This window comes from Paralichthys olivaceus, chromosome 4 (assembly GCF_024713975.1).
Source record: "Paralichthys olivaceus isolate ysfri-2021 chromosome 4, ASM2471397v2, whole genome shotgun sequence".
In the NCBI taxonomy this organism is placed as follows: Eukaryota; Metazoa; Chordata; class Actinopteri; order Pleuronectiformes; family Paralichthyidae; genus Paralichthys; species Paralichthys olivaceus.
The window spans coordinates 27,864,565-27,881,244 of NC_091096.1; the positions used below are offsets into that span (position 1 = coordinate 27,864,565).

Genomic DNA, 16,680 nt, shown 5'->3' on the forward strand with positions numbered 1-16,680 from the left:
TCTGCTGCCTTGACCCCCAGCGTGTGGCAGACTCGGTTATGAGTTTGTGACTTGGCAGACCCAGCTGAATCTGGACTTCAGCAAGATGTCTCCTTTTCTTCCAGCTGTATGAAAAACAGCTTACAACTCTCTTGCACAGAGAAATGGCCCGAGTGACGCGCGTGTCATTCATGCCATGTCCTGTCAGAATCATAAAAAACTATTAATTAAATGGGTTTATGCGAGAAATTCAACTCTGGTTTCACTTTAACACACTCATACAGCCAAGTGCTTTCCAAAATCAAGCTTTAGATTTATTCTACATTAATATTATTTTCTCGTTTTATAGTTTATTTTTTTAATCAACACCAGTCCTAAACATAAATAACAAATATTATATTCATTTATTTTCTGAATTTTAATCCTGTAAGAGATTTTTATGTATTATTATTTTTGTAGAATTTATAAATGATGACTTTACTATATGTACATTTACTCATGTTTCGTTCTTGTTGTTGTTCTTAGAATGGATGCTATTTTTTAATGCTACTTCATATTTCTACTCCACTAAAAACTCCACACTGTTTAGGCCTACGTGTGAAAGTTGCAGACAGACACACACAGGAAAATAAGGAAAAACTAACATTTTAATATGTTTTTGTTTAAAGTAAAAAATCTGAATACTCCTTAGAACACTGCACTCACCAATAGCCAGGTGTAATCTGTGACTGAAGCACTGCATCCTCAGCCACTTGTTCAGCTCAACCGCTTTGACGATGTTGCTCCCGTTGTCGGTTGTTATAGCAACCAGATGCTTTTCTTGGAGTTTCCAGCTTGCAATTGCGTCCTGTAGGGCCTCAGCTATATGCTCACCAGTGTGATCCTGGGGGAAATAACTTGTCTGGAGACACACTGTTTTTATCTCCCAGTCTTGAATGAAGTGAACTGTCACGCTCATGTACGGCCCACACGTCCTGCTCGACCACATATCGCTGGTCAACGCAAAATGGGTCACGTTAGCGAGCCGGCCAGCAAGGCTCAGTCTGACTTCATTGTACATTTGTGGCAGTGCTTCTCGTGCAAAGTAGTTGCGACTGGGAAGCTCATATCTCGGGTCCATAGTTTTCAGTAGCTTTTTAAATCCGACTTGTTCCACAGTTGCAATAGGGACCATATCTTTAGCAATGTGATAGGACACCGCTTTAGTTATAGTACACCACTTGTCACTTTTCTTTTCATAAGGCACAGTGCGGGAAAATGAAGCTTGCCGTGAGCTTTGTTTCGGGGCTGGAGCTTTTTCGGGTTGTGGACGGCTCGCGGCTGGGGCTTCTGCAGCGCGCAGTTTCACACACTCTTCGTACTGCAGTTTGTGCCACTGTTTTAGGTGGTGAAAAAGATTTGTAGTGCTTCCACCCCTGGCTATAACTTGTTTATGGCACTCCCTACATATGATGTGATTTTGTTGCTCATCTGATACCTTGAATCCGAGCCATCTCCATATTACTGAGCCACTGCATTTTCTTTTACAAACCAAGTCCTCCTTCGCACGCTCCGCAGACGTTGTTGCTTCCTCCATGTTTTTTTAAGAGTGCCGGAGTGTCTGTTCCGGCCCCTCCCCTCTGTGTGCATGAAACAGGAGGGGCGGGGGCGCGGGGAGCAGTGCAGAGAGCTCCGGGTGAGCAGCTTGCCTGGAGCAAGGATCACAGCGCAAATTTGAACTATATCGATATGGTCTAATTCCATATCGAATTTAAAAATATATCGATATGTTTTTTATATCGATATATCGCCCAGCCCTAATGCACATGCAAGCTAATCATCATCACAAGGTTCTGTCCTTGGACCAATACTCTTCACCTTATATATGCTCCCCTTAGGCAACATTATTAGACAGCACCACAGCAGACAGCTGGGGGAACTCCCATCATGCACTGAGCACTTCATCACTTCCCTCTGTCTCTCTGTCTCTCTGCCCCCCCACACCTGTTTATTTATTTATTTATTTATTTTAACATGTCATCATGTCAAAGTGTCACTTTGTCCTCCCATAGTCCCTCTGGCTCTTCTCTCTCTCTCGTTTCAGATAACTCTGGCTGCAGGACAAAAACGACTACCATCACCATTGTTATCATTAATTACAATAACTCAGTAATTGATTAATATATATAATCCTGTTGTAGATCACTACATTGTTATTGTTATAGTCAGCCCTGATACTGATGGTGCCCAATTGTTCCCGGTCTCTCTCTCTTCACCTCATTTCTCTCTTGGCTCCCCCGCTTTCCACCCATCTCTCCTTTCCTCCCCCTTCCTTTTCTTTCCTCACCCCAACCGGTCGAGGCAGATGACCGCCCACATTGAGCCTGGTTCTGCCAGAGGTTTCTCCCTGTTAATGAGGGAGTTTTTCCTCTCCACAGTCACCTGTGCTTGCTCATTGTGGGAACTGTTGGGTTTCTCTACGTTAATATTGTTTTAAGGCCTTGACCTTTAAATGTAAAGTGCCTTGAGATAATGTAAATTATGAAATAACATTAACTTTATAACCTTACAGTAAAGTTTTTTCGCGGTGTTGCTAAGTTAAGCTCACTCTACTTTATACTGTATATGCAGTAGGAACAGAAAAGCACAGATATCAATGTTATTCTATATAAAATGCAAAGACTTTCCCTAAGACAACATGACATACATATCTGTCAATTATGTTACTATGCTTCCCTGCAGACTCTTCACTTCCTGGCCCTTACCGAGACCTGGATCACTCCAGAAAACACTGCCACTCCAGCTGCCCTCTAATCTGCATACTCCTTTTCACACTCCCCGAGACAAACAGGTCGAGAAGGAGGAACTGGTCTCCTCCTCTCCCCCATGTGGTCCTACCAGGTCCTTCCCCTGGACCACCTTCCCAGATCTGCTTTTGAATTCCAGGCTGTCTCTGTCACACTTCCTTTCAAACTCAACATTGTGGTGATCTATCGCCCTCCTGGTCCTTTCCGTGACTTCTTTGATGAGATGGATGCCCTCCTGAGCTGCTCCCCTGACGATGGCACACCGCTTGTTGTCCTGGGTGATTTCAACATCCCCCAGAGAAGCTGCGCTCCTCTGAATTCATTGACTTGTTCTCCACATTTGACCTCACCCTCTACCCCTCTCCACCGACCCACCGGGCTGGGAACCAACTCGATCTTGTCTTCACAAGATCCTGTAGTACCTCTGCACCCTCTGTTACCCCACTCACTGTGTCTGACCAATACGCTGTCACTTTCTCTCTCCCCTTAAAATTCACCACCTCCCTCGCCCCCAGGCCTCACACGGTCACCACCCGCTGCAATCTGAAATCCCTCTCTCCCTCTGCTCTCTCCTCTACTGTTCTTTCCTCACTACCATCTACAGACAAATTTTCACTAATGTCTACTGAGGAAGCCTCCTCCACTCTGCTATCCTTCTCTTGTCCTCTTTAGATGCTCTATATCCTCTCACCTACCTACCGGCATGATCACTGCTTCAGCCCTCTCTCCTCTGAAGATGTTCTCACGCTAGTGACGTCTAACTGTGCCACCACCTGTTCCCTTGACCCGATTCCCTCCTCCCTTCTCCAAGACATCTCTCATGACATCCTGCCATTCCTCACCACTCCGATCAACTCCTCCCTCACTTCAGGCATTATTCCAGCTCCTTTCAAGACAGCCATGGTAAAGCCACTCCTAAAGAAACCCACCCTAGACTCAGCTGACATCTGAAACTACAGACCTGTATCTCTTCTTTCATTCCTCTCTAAAACACTGGAACGTGCAGTCTAAGACCAACTGTCCTCCTATCTTTCAGAAAATGACTTCCTTTACCCTAATCAGTCAGGCTTCAGGACTGGTCACTCCACTAAGACGGCCCTCCTCACAGTGACTGAGTTTCTCGGTGCCGCCAGAGCCTCGTCCGACTCGTCAGTCCTCATTCTCCTTGACTTATCCTCTGTGTTTGACTCAGTCAACTACCAAATCCTCCTCTCCACTCTGGCTGAACTTGGCATTGCTGACTCTGCTCTGACCTGGTTCACATCATACCTCCACATGGAATGGCTCCTTGTCCAATCCCTGCCTTCTGGAAACTGGTGTCCCTCAAAGCTCAGTATTAGGACCACTTCTGTTTTCACTATACACTAGATCGCTAGGCTCTGCAATCACATCGCATGGATTCTCTTACCACTGTTATGCTGACGACACCCAACTGTTCCTCTCTCTTCCCACATCCTCCTCCAGCACCCACGTTGTGATGTGCATCTCGGAATGTCTGGCAGACATCTCCGCTTGGACAGCTACGCATCACCTCAAACTCAACCTTAGAAAACTGAACTGCTCTTCATCGCGGGGAAATACTGCCCTCATATGGACCTGTAAGTCACTGTCGAGGATGTCACGGTACCATCTTCGTCGACGGCAAGGAACCTGGGCGTAATTCTAGACGATGGACTGTCCTGCGCCCCCCAACATCACTGCTGTGGCCCGATCCTGCAGGTCTGCCCTCTACAATATCCGCAGGATCCGGTCTTTCTTCACAAAAGACGCAACGCAACTCCTGGTCCAAGCGCTGGTCATCTCCCGCCTGGACTACTGCAACTCCCTCTTGGCTGGACTCCCAGCCTCTGCAGCTAAACCGTTGCAGCGTATCCAGAACGCTGCAGCGCGCCTCGTTTACAATCTTCCCAAATTGTCCCATGTGACCCCCCTCCTCCGTGACCTCCACTGGCTTCCTGTTGGGGCCAGCATCCGATTCAAGATGATGGTGCTGGCCTTCAAGGCCGTCAATGGAACTGCACCTGTCTACCTCCAAACACTAGTCAGACCACATGCCCCAGCGAGAGCACTTTGCTCATCTACATCAGCTGGCCGACTGGTACCCCCATCACTGAGAGCAAGCAAAGCCCGCTCAGCGAAGTTGTGACTCTTCTCTGTTTTAGCACATCAGTGGTGGAACAAACTCCCGACCAATGTCAGGACAGCAGAATCGCACTCCATCTTCCGCAAAAGACTCAAGACTCATTTGTTCAGACTTCACCTCGACCCTGCATAGCATGACTCCCGAGAACCGGAGATGAAGCTGAAACAGCGCCAAAATTTTCAGTGGCCGGGAGGGGCATTACGTCTATAGTAGTTTAGCACTACCATAGACAATGAATGGGAATGTGTTTAGGGCCGTTTAGCTAAACAATCCACGGCTGCTGCGCGGGAGACCGGGGTTGATTCCCCGATGGAGAGGAACATATTTTTTACATAAAATGTTGAGAATTTCCTGTGAAAGTGAAAAAAATTAAAAAAAACTGAATCCACACCTGCATCCAGATTAAATGGGTTCCTCCCCTTCCATTCATCAAGTTTGGTAGAAAAAGGATTATTTAATTTTTTAGTAATCTGGCAAACAAATAAACCAATAAACACACAGAGGTAATAAATGGATCTTTCCAGTTATCTTCATCTGGTGAAACACCTTCTGTCACCACCAGTTCAACCAGCGAAACACAGTTTAAGACTGGTCGATGTTTTCAGCAGAGGATCTAGAAAAGAGGGATTGTAGAGGAGGAAAAGATGTTCTCCATCTCATACATTATTATCTATTTGCTCAGGGTACTTTGTAAAACACGAATAGAAGAAATATCATCTGAAAGAGGACAACAGTTTTGCTCTACCTCCACTGAATGTTGCTTGGACAGAACCACTTCTTCCAACTGTCTGATCAAAGTTTTCATGACTTGTTCAGCATATTTTATATAAATAATATATAGATATAGATATATAAATTGTATAGATAATATCAATATACCTCTAGTAGCTGGGTTGAAGAAGACTGTGACTGTGTTGCTCCTCTTCATTGGAGGGATGAACACAAGAACAGCGAGTTACTATAGGACGAGGACGCTGAGCCAGTGAGGCACGGCACTGTACTGACTGGCCCTGAACTGGATGTTAGTGATCTGCACCGTCTCCAACAGACTGGCCACCATCAGGATGAGACTGATGCAGAAGAAAACGTCTGCAGGACACAACATACGACAGTTCAGTCAACTTTTCAATAACATCACGTATCTTAGCTATGATCTTGTGTTGGAAATGATGTTTACAATAAATCTCGAGGAACCTGTGGTTCACAATAAATTAAACAAATTAATAATTTCTTTTAAAGTCACACTGTCCCGTTGACCAAATAATTGACATACTTTTCAGTGGAACTACTTTCTACCAAGAAATGTTCTCTTTCCAGCATCACAGGGGTCGGACACTCACTGATGAGAGGCGTCCCCCTGGTGATGGGCAGCAGGTTGTTCATGATGAGCAGGATGAGGGTCAGCTTGAAGGAGGAGCGGTTTGGGGCCCAATAATACTCAAGATTAGCCGTATGAAACATCTTACTGTGTGGTTGTTCAGGTATATGAGGGGCAGAGGAGATCTCAGGATGTAGATTCCTGAAAAGATCAATGGTTCAGTTACAACCAGTATACTACTGTTTACTTCCTCTATTTACTTTGTATTCCATTTACATGCTAAAAAACACATATGGGTCACAGTGTAGAAATTGTTAAATACAACTTTAGGGGGCTGAGGCCTTAAGACAACAAGACAACAAAAGACTTTTTTTGTACACATTCACATGGATAGATATAATCTTTTTTTTTTTTTTAGAGTTTATTAGTCTAAGCCAAGAAATATATCCTATATATCATCAAAAATCATGTACAAATACAGTAACAGAAAATCACAGAGATGGATGTAATTTAATATAAAAAACAAAGAGACACTGTGACACATACATTTGCCCGTCATTTATCTGGTCTTTAGTCAAACAGTCTCTTACCTTTGCTGAATAAAACACATCACATGTGTAAAGTAGTTGTAGAGCAACATCTGCTGTAGTTTGTTGTTCTTCAGTCACGGAAGTTGAAGGAAAAGTCGAGGAAGAGAGACAGAGATGAAGCTGAAACAGCGCCATAATGTTCAGTCGCCGGGAGGGGCATTACATCCATAGTGATTTAACACTACCATAGAGAATGAATGGGAACGTGTTAGGGACGTTTAGCGCAGAAGGCCTGTGTTCGATTCCTGGCAATAGACTATTATTAGCCAATTTTTTGTATTTCGAAAGTTGAGCAGATGTAATGTCAACATGTACTTCTGGAATTGGTTTATTTGTGTAACAGACAATGAAAACCATTTGAAACTTTTTTCTTGAAATATCACTTTTGTAATAATAAGATAGTAAAGTGGGCCTTTTCATGTTTTGAAAAATTTGTGGCAATGACATTGACTTGAAATTGAGAGCAGGCACTGCAAGTCAGAACTGTTCATCAATAGGAAACACAAGCATAGCATTCTGTTTACACGGTATATTTTAGAAGCTCATAGAATCAAGACTGTTCCCTTCAAGTCTAAATCACTTTTGTATTGGGTCTGTTGTTTGCATTAGGGGCCAGCTGGGCTTTTAGCCCCACCCTGCCCGAGGTGTGAGTTGTTGGGCCATGAAGAGGTATATTGTTATCGTGGTAAAAGGCTCAAAGTTAACTAGAAAGTGATTCTGAGATTTACACACTTCCAGCACTACCAGTAATTCTTTCAAAATGACTTTACAAGCGTGGATACGTCATGAGCCATAGTCATCCATAGTTATGCTGCTATAGGCCTAGACGGCTGGGGGATCACCCATCAGGCACCAGAAACCAGCACCTTCTCTCTTCTCTCTCTGCCTTGTTTATTTTATTGTATCTTATTACATGTCTCTAATTCCTTGGGTCTTCTCCTCCCCTCCTTGGTCCATGCTGTGCGGCTCTCCGGAACCCATCCTGGCTCGGGTCCTGATGAGGGATGGACCTAGTGAGGTCACCGGTTTGTCGCAGGGCTAACGTGGAGGGTCATGCACCAGCACTCTCACCTGAGGACCTCTCACCTTTGGAGCCATGTTCACTACTACTACTGCACATGTTGGACCATGAGAGAGGTAGGAGTGCCCGGAGGGACCAACGCGCCCTTGGAAGACCATGCCAACATCCAGGTGGTGATTCCCGGGCTGGATTCAAGCCCATGACCAGAGACTGTGACTCCACCCCCCCTTTATTTCCTTTTGTTCCCCTATATATATATTTTTTCTCCACTCACCCCAACCAGTCCTGGCAGAGGCCGTTGATAGATACATGTAGGGAAAGTAGATTTAGTTCTCGTGGCCAATGTGTTTGATGTGCAAGTGCTGCCAAATATATACAGAATATATCCTTGCTGGCCCATTCACTGCAGACAGAGAGGGGAAAGCTGACATGGAGCTCCGGGATCCCCTCCGTCTCCTGTTTATAATGCATGAAAATCCAACTTAACTGATTAAAGCTTTTGACAAGACCAGTTGATGCAGTCATATTTTTTATTATATATAAAAATATATTTTTATTTCTTGCCGGAGTAGTCCTGGTTTGGGGAGATTATTACAGCTGGAGGTGCAGCGTGCAGGGAGAAGAGGCATGATAACCTGTGTTATGTTATTGCTCATAGTTGTTTTAGCTTTATGGTGTATTTAGTGTTAGTCGTTCAGTTTTGATTGCTTTTTTGTCATAGGGTTAAATATTAAAACCCTATGTTGGAGCTAGTGAAATAGGAAGTATATTCTGGGGATGTATAGTACGAGACCTGAGGAGGTCTTTCTGAGCTTGCTCCACAGAGCGCTGTGTGAGCTTGGGGTTCAGGGGGTTTTTTGTGTTTTTTTTTGTTTTCCCCCTGCGGAGCTACTCACTCTATTCTGTCTGCAAGTGTTCTAAATGAAAGGTAATTGTAACTTCATTAGCTGGAATGTTAAGGGGTTAAATCACCCAGTCTTCTCACACCTAAAGAAGCTCAGGGCTGGGGTAGCCTTTCTTCAGGAAACCCACTTGCATGATTCTGACCAATGGCGATTAGGTAAATGCTGGGCAGGACAGTTTTTCCATTCTAACTTTAAAGGAAAGCCAGGGGTGTGGCCATCCTTGTTGATAGAAACATTCCTTTTGAGCCCTGCAACATTACAGCAGATAAATTTGGACATTTTACCCATGTTTCAGGCAAGCTTTACAATAAGCAAGTGGTCTTGGCCAATGTGCATGCGCCTAATGTTGATGACGTACAGTTTTTCAATAGATTTTTCTCTGAACTCCCTGATCTAAATTCTAATTTTTTAATTCTCGGGGAGATTTCAATTGTTATTTGGATGCAGTATTAGACCGCTCCTCACCTAAACCTACCACTCTCAGCAAATCCGCCAGTTACATTAAAGCATTTCTTGATGATTTTAGCCTTTCTGATCCCTGGCGGTTCTTGTATCCTACAGGAAGAGAATATTCCTTCTTTTCCCATGTCCACCACACTTACACTCGAATTGATTATTTTTTTATAGATAATAAATTCATCTCAAACCTTAAGTCATGTAAATACGAAAGTATTGTTATTTCTGATCACGCTCCCCTGGTTCTGGTACTAGCTTTTCCAGATGCTGACTATACAAGGAGACACTGGAGACTAAATCCATTGTTACTCTCCGACGAGAGCTTTCTCTCACACATCTCTACACATATTAAAACTTTTTTAAGCATCAAAAGAACACCAGATGTGTCTAATAAAACAATTTGGGAAGCTATGAAAGCGTACTTAAGAGGAGAAATTATATCATTCTCAGCATATAAAAACAAGTGCTCAAAGCAGAAACAGACTGACATTGCTAATCAGATTTTAAACATAGATAAACAACATGTAAATTCACCTTCACCTGATCTGTACAAGGAGCGCTTGAAACTTCAGGCCGAATTTAACGTTCTTTCCTCTCATGAAGTCGAAAGTCTCTTACTTCGGAGTAAAAGTAACTATTATGAGCACGGTGGAAAAACTGGCAAACTCCTGGCTACTCAGCTGCGTGGGTTGAAAATGAACCAATTTATTGCTGGAGTACAGACTGATAATGGATGTATAACATCTGACCAGAAAGAGATTAATGACAAGTTTAGAACTTTCTACTCAAATTTATACTCTTCAGATTGTACAGCAGACTTTAATATTATGGAAAACTTCTTTATGTCCTTGACTCACCGTCCCTTTCTCAAGACCTGAGAAATAACCTGGATGCGCCCATCACCCAGGAGGAAATTTCAGCAGCTATATCTTCTATGCAATCAGGTAAATCCCCTGGCCCAGATGGGCTTCCATCAGATTTCTTTAAAAAAAATGCTGCTGATCTAGCCCCCGTCCTGTGCTCAGTGTTCTCTGATTCCTTAAACTCAGGTGCACTCCCTCCCTCGTTCAATCAGGCCTGTATCTCCTTGTTGCTGAAAAAAGGCAAAGACCCACTAGATTGTGCTTCATACAGACCGATTTCATTGCTAAACACAGATGTAAAGATCCTCGCCAAAGTTTTGGCCCACAGACTGGAGGATATCCTTCCTTCTGTAATATCGCCAGATCAAACTGGTTTTATTAAAAGACGCCAGTCGTTTTACAATATTTGTCGGCTATTTAATATTCTGTACTCCCCCAAACATGTGGATTCAGAGTGCCTTGCCTCTATGGATGCTGAGAAGGCATTTGATATAGTAGAGTGGAATTATCTTTTTTTTTACACTTGGAAAATTTGGTTTCGGTTCTGTCTTTTTGTCCTGAATCAAAACATTGTATAAATGTCCTTCAGCCTCTGTTTTGACCAATAGTCATTACTCTGAATACTTTGATTTACACCGTGGGACCCGGCAGGGTTGCCCACTAAGCCCACTCCTTTTCGCAATTGCCATTGAGCCTCTTGCAATTGCCTTACGTAGCAACGGGCGGGTACAGGGAATATGGAGGGGAGGAGTCGAACATAAAGTCTCGCTGTATGCAGGCGACCTACTTCTGTTTGTTTCAAAACCAACCACTTCTCTACCAGAAGCCCTCACGATCTTAGATAATTTCAGTCAATTTAAATAAAAGCGAACTATTCCCAATTAATAAAGAAGCTCTTAAACTTAACTATACCCATCTCCCATTGAAGGTGGTGAAAGATCAATTTAATTACCTCGGAATTTGTGTCACCAGAGAATTCAAAAACTTGTTTAAATCAAATTTTCTCACTTTATTTGATCAGGCAAAACAGATTTTGTCTCTGTCCCTTATTGGAAGAATAAACTCGATTAAAATGACATTGCTTCCAAAGTTCCTCTACTTGTTTCAATGTCTTCCCGTTCTCATCCCCAAATAATTTTTTAGGGCCCTTGACTCATTATTGATATTTTACATTTGGAATGGTAAACACCCTCGGCTGCGGAAAGCATTTCTCCAAAGATCCAAGCAGGCAGGGGGAATGGCTCTGCCTAATTTCCAGTACTACTACTGGGCAGTGAATATTGGGTGTTTGTTATTTTGGAGACATTTCCATCTTGAACCCACTTCCCCGGCCTGGGTTACAATGGAGGTCTGTGCCAGTAACCCTGTTTCCTTACCTGCCCTCTTAGGTGCCGCACTTCCACTTGCTTCGGATATTCCCAAGAGCAACCCAGTAGTTAAACACTCCCTGTTAATCTGGGGCCAATTTAGGAAAAGTTTTGGACTACAGCTTTTTTCACTTAAAAGCCCAATTGCTGCTAACCATCTATTTGCTCCTTCAATGGCTGATGGCGCATTCAATATTTGGCACAGAAAAGGTTTGAGATGCTTTGAAGATCTATACATTGATAATTGTTTTGCGAGCTTTTCTCAACTAAAAGAAACTTTTTGGCATTGCCAAAACCCACTTTTTTAGATTTTTACAAATTAGGACTTTTATACAGCGCTTAACGACCCAATTTCCTTATAAACCCCCAGTTACCCCTGTTGATATATTTCTTTCTGTTAACCCCACCTCTAAAGGTATCATGTCCAATCTATATAACCTTATTTCCAAACTGCACTGCTCTTCAGTGGCAACTATAAGAACTGCTTGGGAGCAAGACCTAAATTACACCTTTACAGAGGACACATGGGACTTGGTGCTTGATCGGATACACTCCTCTTCTATGTGTTCTTGACATGCACTTTTACAATTTAAAGTAGTGCATCGAATCCACATATCAAAAACCAAATTAGCGCGAATGTATCCTGATGTCGACCCTACATGTGATAAATGTAAAGGCGTACCTGCCTCACTCTACCACATGTATTGGACATGTCCCTCTTTAGGTAACTTTTGGACATTGGTTTTCCATGCGTTATCAGATATCCTCCATCATCGAATTGAGCCCAATCCCATGACTGGTATTTTTGGCATTGCTCCAGATTTGAACTTACATAAAGCTATGCTCAACTTTCTTGCTTTTGCCTCTTTACTAGCCCGACGAGCTAATTCACTTAAGTGGAAGGACCCAGCTCCTCCTTGCTGTTCACATTGGCTCAGAGACATGATATCCTGCATGAATCTAGAGAAGATTAGATACACTATTCGGGGATCAGAAAACAAATTCTACAGAATATGGCGCCCCTTCTTGGTATTTTATGAAAAACCTTCAACAATAATTTTTGACCCAGCTCCGAAAGCTGCCTGAAATGGACCACACTAAATGTCTGATTACTAGCAGCCAGTTTGTGCTAGGGTGAAAAGCTGATAGTGTTGGGAAGAGGAGAGTCTAATCTTTAATTTGGTGCATAAAGGCAAAATTAAGCGAAATTTTTCTACTTGTCAGAGCCACTGTACCAGGCGATGTACGAGTTCTTACCCCTTTTGCAAAATAACTTCCGCAAAATCCCACCCCCCCAACCGAACTCCACTCCCCGCCCGCTCTCCGCTTCCCCAACGGGCGCTGACCTTCGGAGACGTGTGCATTTATCAGACCCGTGGTGCCCCGGCTGCTTTGGTGACACTAGATGACCTCGAACTGGCCCTCGTGGTGGCGACGTCTCATTCGAATGTCTGCCCTATCAACTTTCAATGGTACTTTTTGTGCCTACAATGACCACAGGTAACAGGGATTCAGGGTTCGATTCCGGAGAGGGAGCCTGAGATCAATTATTATTAAATTATTGATGACCATATACGACAAAGAATGACATAATGTGCCACACTCACGGCTGATGAAGGGCTGGATGCTGAGGGTCAATGAATTGTGTGAGATGTGTCAAATCTGTTGGTTATTATTTTTGTTCATTATCATATGTAAACAAATGTAGGCAAGATTTTTAAAATATATTTTGCATTGAAGAAATAATTGTCTGCATTCAGATTGAGCTCTATATCATCAAATCAGTAATGATTGGATGACTAATGTGCATAACAAAGACATACATATTACATAAACCAATCCTTTTAGCCCATTATTAAGTGGAACATAGTAAATTAAATTAAATGGAAACAGTCAAACACATTTGCAGAAGCATTGACAATTGTATTGATTTAATATACACACATACAAATATTAATAATATGCATTTTCATTAATATTTTATGCCAGTGACAGTATTCGACCAACACTCACAAAGCACTGCTCAATAGCCATGAATCTATGAATGAAATTAAAATATGAAACCTTTATTTGCAGTGTAAAATCACATTGAACACATGAACAACACACAATACAATGCTTAATCACAGAATGTCAGTGCCTGTGTTGTGCATCAATAGCTCTCACACACTAAAATCACATAGATCAACATGTAAATATACATCCTCTCAATTATTTCGCATCAGTTTTAGAAACCAGCCAGCATCAAGGTCCACACTTTCCTGACACACACACACATTTTTTACAAACACGAATCCAAACATGCTGCAGAAATGCACAATTCCCCATGCTCTCAGTGACACACAATGCAACAATTAGTTTGCAAAAATGTACCCACTTCCTGGTGATGGTAAAGTAGTTGACTACAGCTGCTCTAGAGTGTTTTCCATTTTCATTATTTTATTTTCATCCTACTACATTTATTTTATAATGCTTGTGCTGTTAAGATTTCACACTATGTGCTTACTGACACATAGACTTATATTTTGTTGATGCTTATGTACATATCTACATACTTAATTTAACACTTCATAGCATATTTCATTAATTCCCTCAAGCATATCACACATTATCTAATGGATCTGAAATCTTTGATTGATTTTCTTCATTTGGTCAAGAGACTAACCTCAGTCTCAGACAGGGATCACTGTAGCTATCAGTGCAACATGTGTATAGTAGCCGCCTAGCTCAGGATTTGTGTATGCTCCGCAGTGATGTGCATCATATAGAAGTCAACCTGATAAACCCCCAGGGGCCGCCATGTTGTGCAGTTATAAAAATTGCCATGGAAACGGTTGCTTCTTAAAAATCTTCTTTGATGATTGATGTGGGGGCAACCATCAAAGGGATTGCTGGCCTGCAAATCCTTATCAAATCCAATCAAAGAACCAAAAACTCTAGACATTATAGGATATTTCTTTGGTCCTCTGAACTACCAAACATAAATAACAAGTTCCCTTGCTTCAAGTTATTAGCTTGTGAAAATAACAGACCGTCAACTGAGAAGACCACAGTCCTCATTAGTGAAGACAACAATCCTGCCTACGGAGACAACCGCTGATTTGTTCAGTAAAAATTCATCAAGAAGACACTGCTCTCATAACTACAAATCCCCCTTTACCAAAATGGACATCCTGGTAAGAATTATTTTTTTTTAGAAATGTATGTTCAGGTTCAGGTCTTTTAATAATGAATTCCATGTTTCCATTTTTCAGACATGTGGAACAATGCAGTCTGAGATTAAGGCTTTGAAAGAGAAGCTCAAACTGAATGATGAGCTTCTGATAAGGGAGCAGGAGAAAATGACAGCTCGCTCTAAAGCCCACATTGGTGTCCTGGCTGAACTAGCTGTACAGAGCAACAAGGTGAAGGCTCTGGAAGAGAAGCTCAAACAGTACGATAAGCTTCTGATGAGGGAGAAGGAGAAAATGACAGCTCACTCTAAAGCCCACAATGGCAAACTGGCTGAACTGGCTGTACAGAGCAACAAGGTGAAGGCTCTGGAAGAGAAGCTCAAATAGAAAGATGAGCTTCTGATGAGGGAGAAGGAGAAAATGACAGCTCACTCTAAAGCCCACAAAGGTAAACTGGCTGAACTGGCTGTACAGAGGAACAAGGTGAAGGCTCTGGAAGAGAAGCTCAAACAGAACGATGAGCTTCTGATGAGGGAGAAGGAGAAAATGACAGCTCACTCTAAAGCCCACAATGGCAAACTGGCTGAACTGGCTGTACAGAGCAACAAGGTGAAGGCTCTGGAAGAGAAGCTCAAACAGAACGATGAGCTTCTGATGAGGGAGAAGGAGAAAATGACAGCTCACTCTAAAGCCCACAATGGCAAACTGGCTGTTCAAAGCAACAAGGTGAAGGCTCTGGAAGTGGACAATGTGGCTCTGAAGGAGAAGGTGGCCCTTTTGAAAAGGGATTTGAGCAGAGCTTGTGGTGACAGAGATGGAGGAAAGGCAAGCTCACAGCCAAAAGATTGACTCCATGGACAAGGAGACTCAAACCAGCGATCTGCTTCAGGATGAGAATAATGCTCTTCAAGAAGAGCTGATGAAGCTCAGAGCTTCTTATCATGAGGTCTGTCTGAATCAGACTACCAACCAGGAGAAGTTCGACACTGAGCTCCAGGAGGAGAAGCAGGAAAAGAACGTTCTCCAAGAAGAGCTGATGAAGCTCAAAGCTTCTTACAATGTGGTCTGCCACTGTCATAAAGCTGAAGTTTCCAGTCGGGAGCTCAATGGAGAGAATAAGGATGATGTCACTGAGGAGAAGTCTCTCTCCAGTGTTCTCCCTGAGAAACCAAAGAAGACTTCACTCTGGAAGAGAATCCGCCACGCTCTGGGGTTGAGAAAACCACAGTGTTGGAAGTAGTCAGCAGCGCCCATCCAACAGCACCTGAGCTGACCTTACCCAGTGTTGTAATGTAACGAAGTACAAATACTTCTTTACATTTCTACTTACCCCGTCCAACCTGAAGAAGCACATCGAGATAGGTTAAATACATTTTCATTCAATGAAGCCATAATGTCATGTTGGGACCTGGTATCTGTGAACCATAGTTGGGCCTACATGTGTAGTCAAAAGCCTGACCGCATGTCTCCTTTGCTCTGGAGACAAAGGAGAGCTTCCAGAACTCAGTCTCCCAGGGTGCTTCATCTTCACATATAGGTGGTAAAACTGCTCCTGAAGACAACTCTCAACCACTATTGGTCACTGTGTGCCCCATGACCCATGAGGTCACAAGGCCAATATAAGCCGAGTTTCCTAGCTCTCTTCTCTGTTCTGCCTCTTCCCCTGCTGACCGCTCCTGGTGGAGTAGGTTCTGGCCCTGCTCTCCCAGCCAGGGAGACTTCCTCCCTACACAAGCTCCTCAACTTCCAGCAGGCCTGCCTGGAGCAGACTGCTAAAACCTTCCAAAGGCAGTGACGCGAGAGCCTGCCTAAGAACTTCAGCACAATTGGCCACGACACAAGGTCTGACCAGCAGATGCACAACAGGAGCCACAAACCAACAAGACCACTTCACTCGACTTCAAACAGCACATCCAAAAAGGACCTTTCCCTCTTTTTCATGGACGGGTAACACAACTGGGCTCTATTATTACGCTAGGCTAAGCAAAGGACTGTTTAGTCCTATTTCTATTTCATGTGATGTTTATAAGTTTGAATTGTGTTGTTGTGATATTTGGTAATATGTTATTTGAAAGTTAA

General features: G+C 43.1%; 1 protein-coding gene across 1 annotated transcript; it reads left to right on the top strand.

Annotated features, from left to right (window-relative positions):
- The first annotated feature begins 14,679 nt into the window (after positions 1–14,679).
- On the top strand, positions 14,680–15,995 carry LOC138407414 (golgin subfamily A member 6-like protein 26). Its single transcript, XM_069523085.1, has 2 exons — positions 14,680–14,832; positions 15,085–15,995. Exons 1-2 carry the CDS (start codon positions 14,695–14,697, stop codon positions 15,448–15,450), a joined length of 504 nt encoding a protein of 167 aa, XP_069379186.1. The 5' UTR covers positions 14,680–14,694; the 3' UTR covers positions 15,451–15,995.
- The last annotated feature ends 685 nt before the right edge of the window (positions 15,996–16,680 follow it).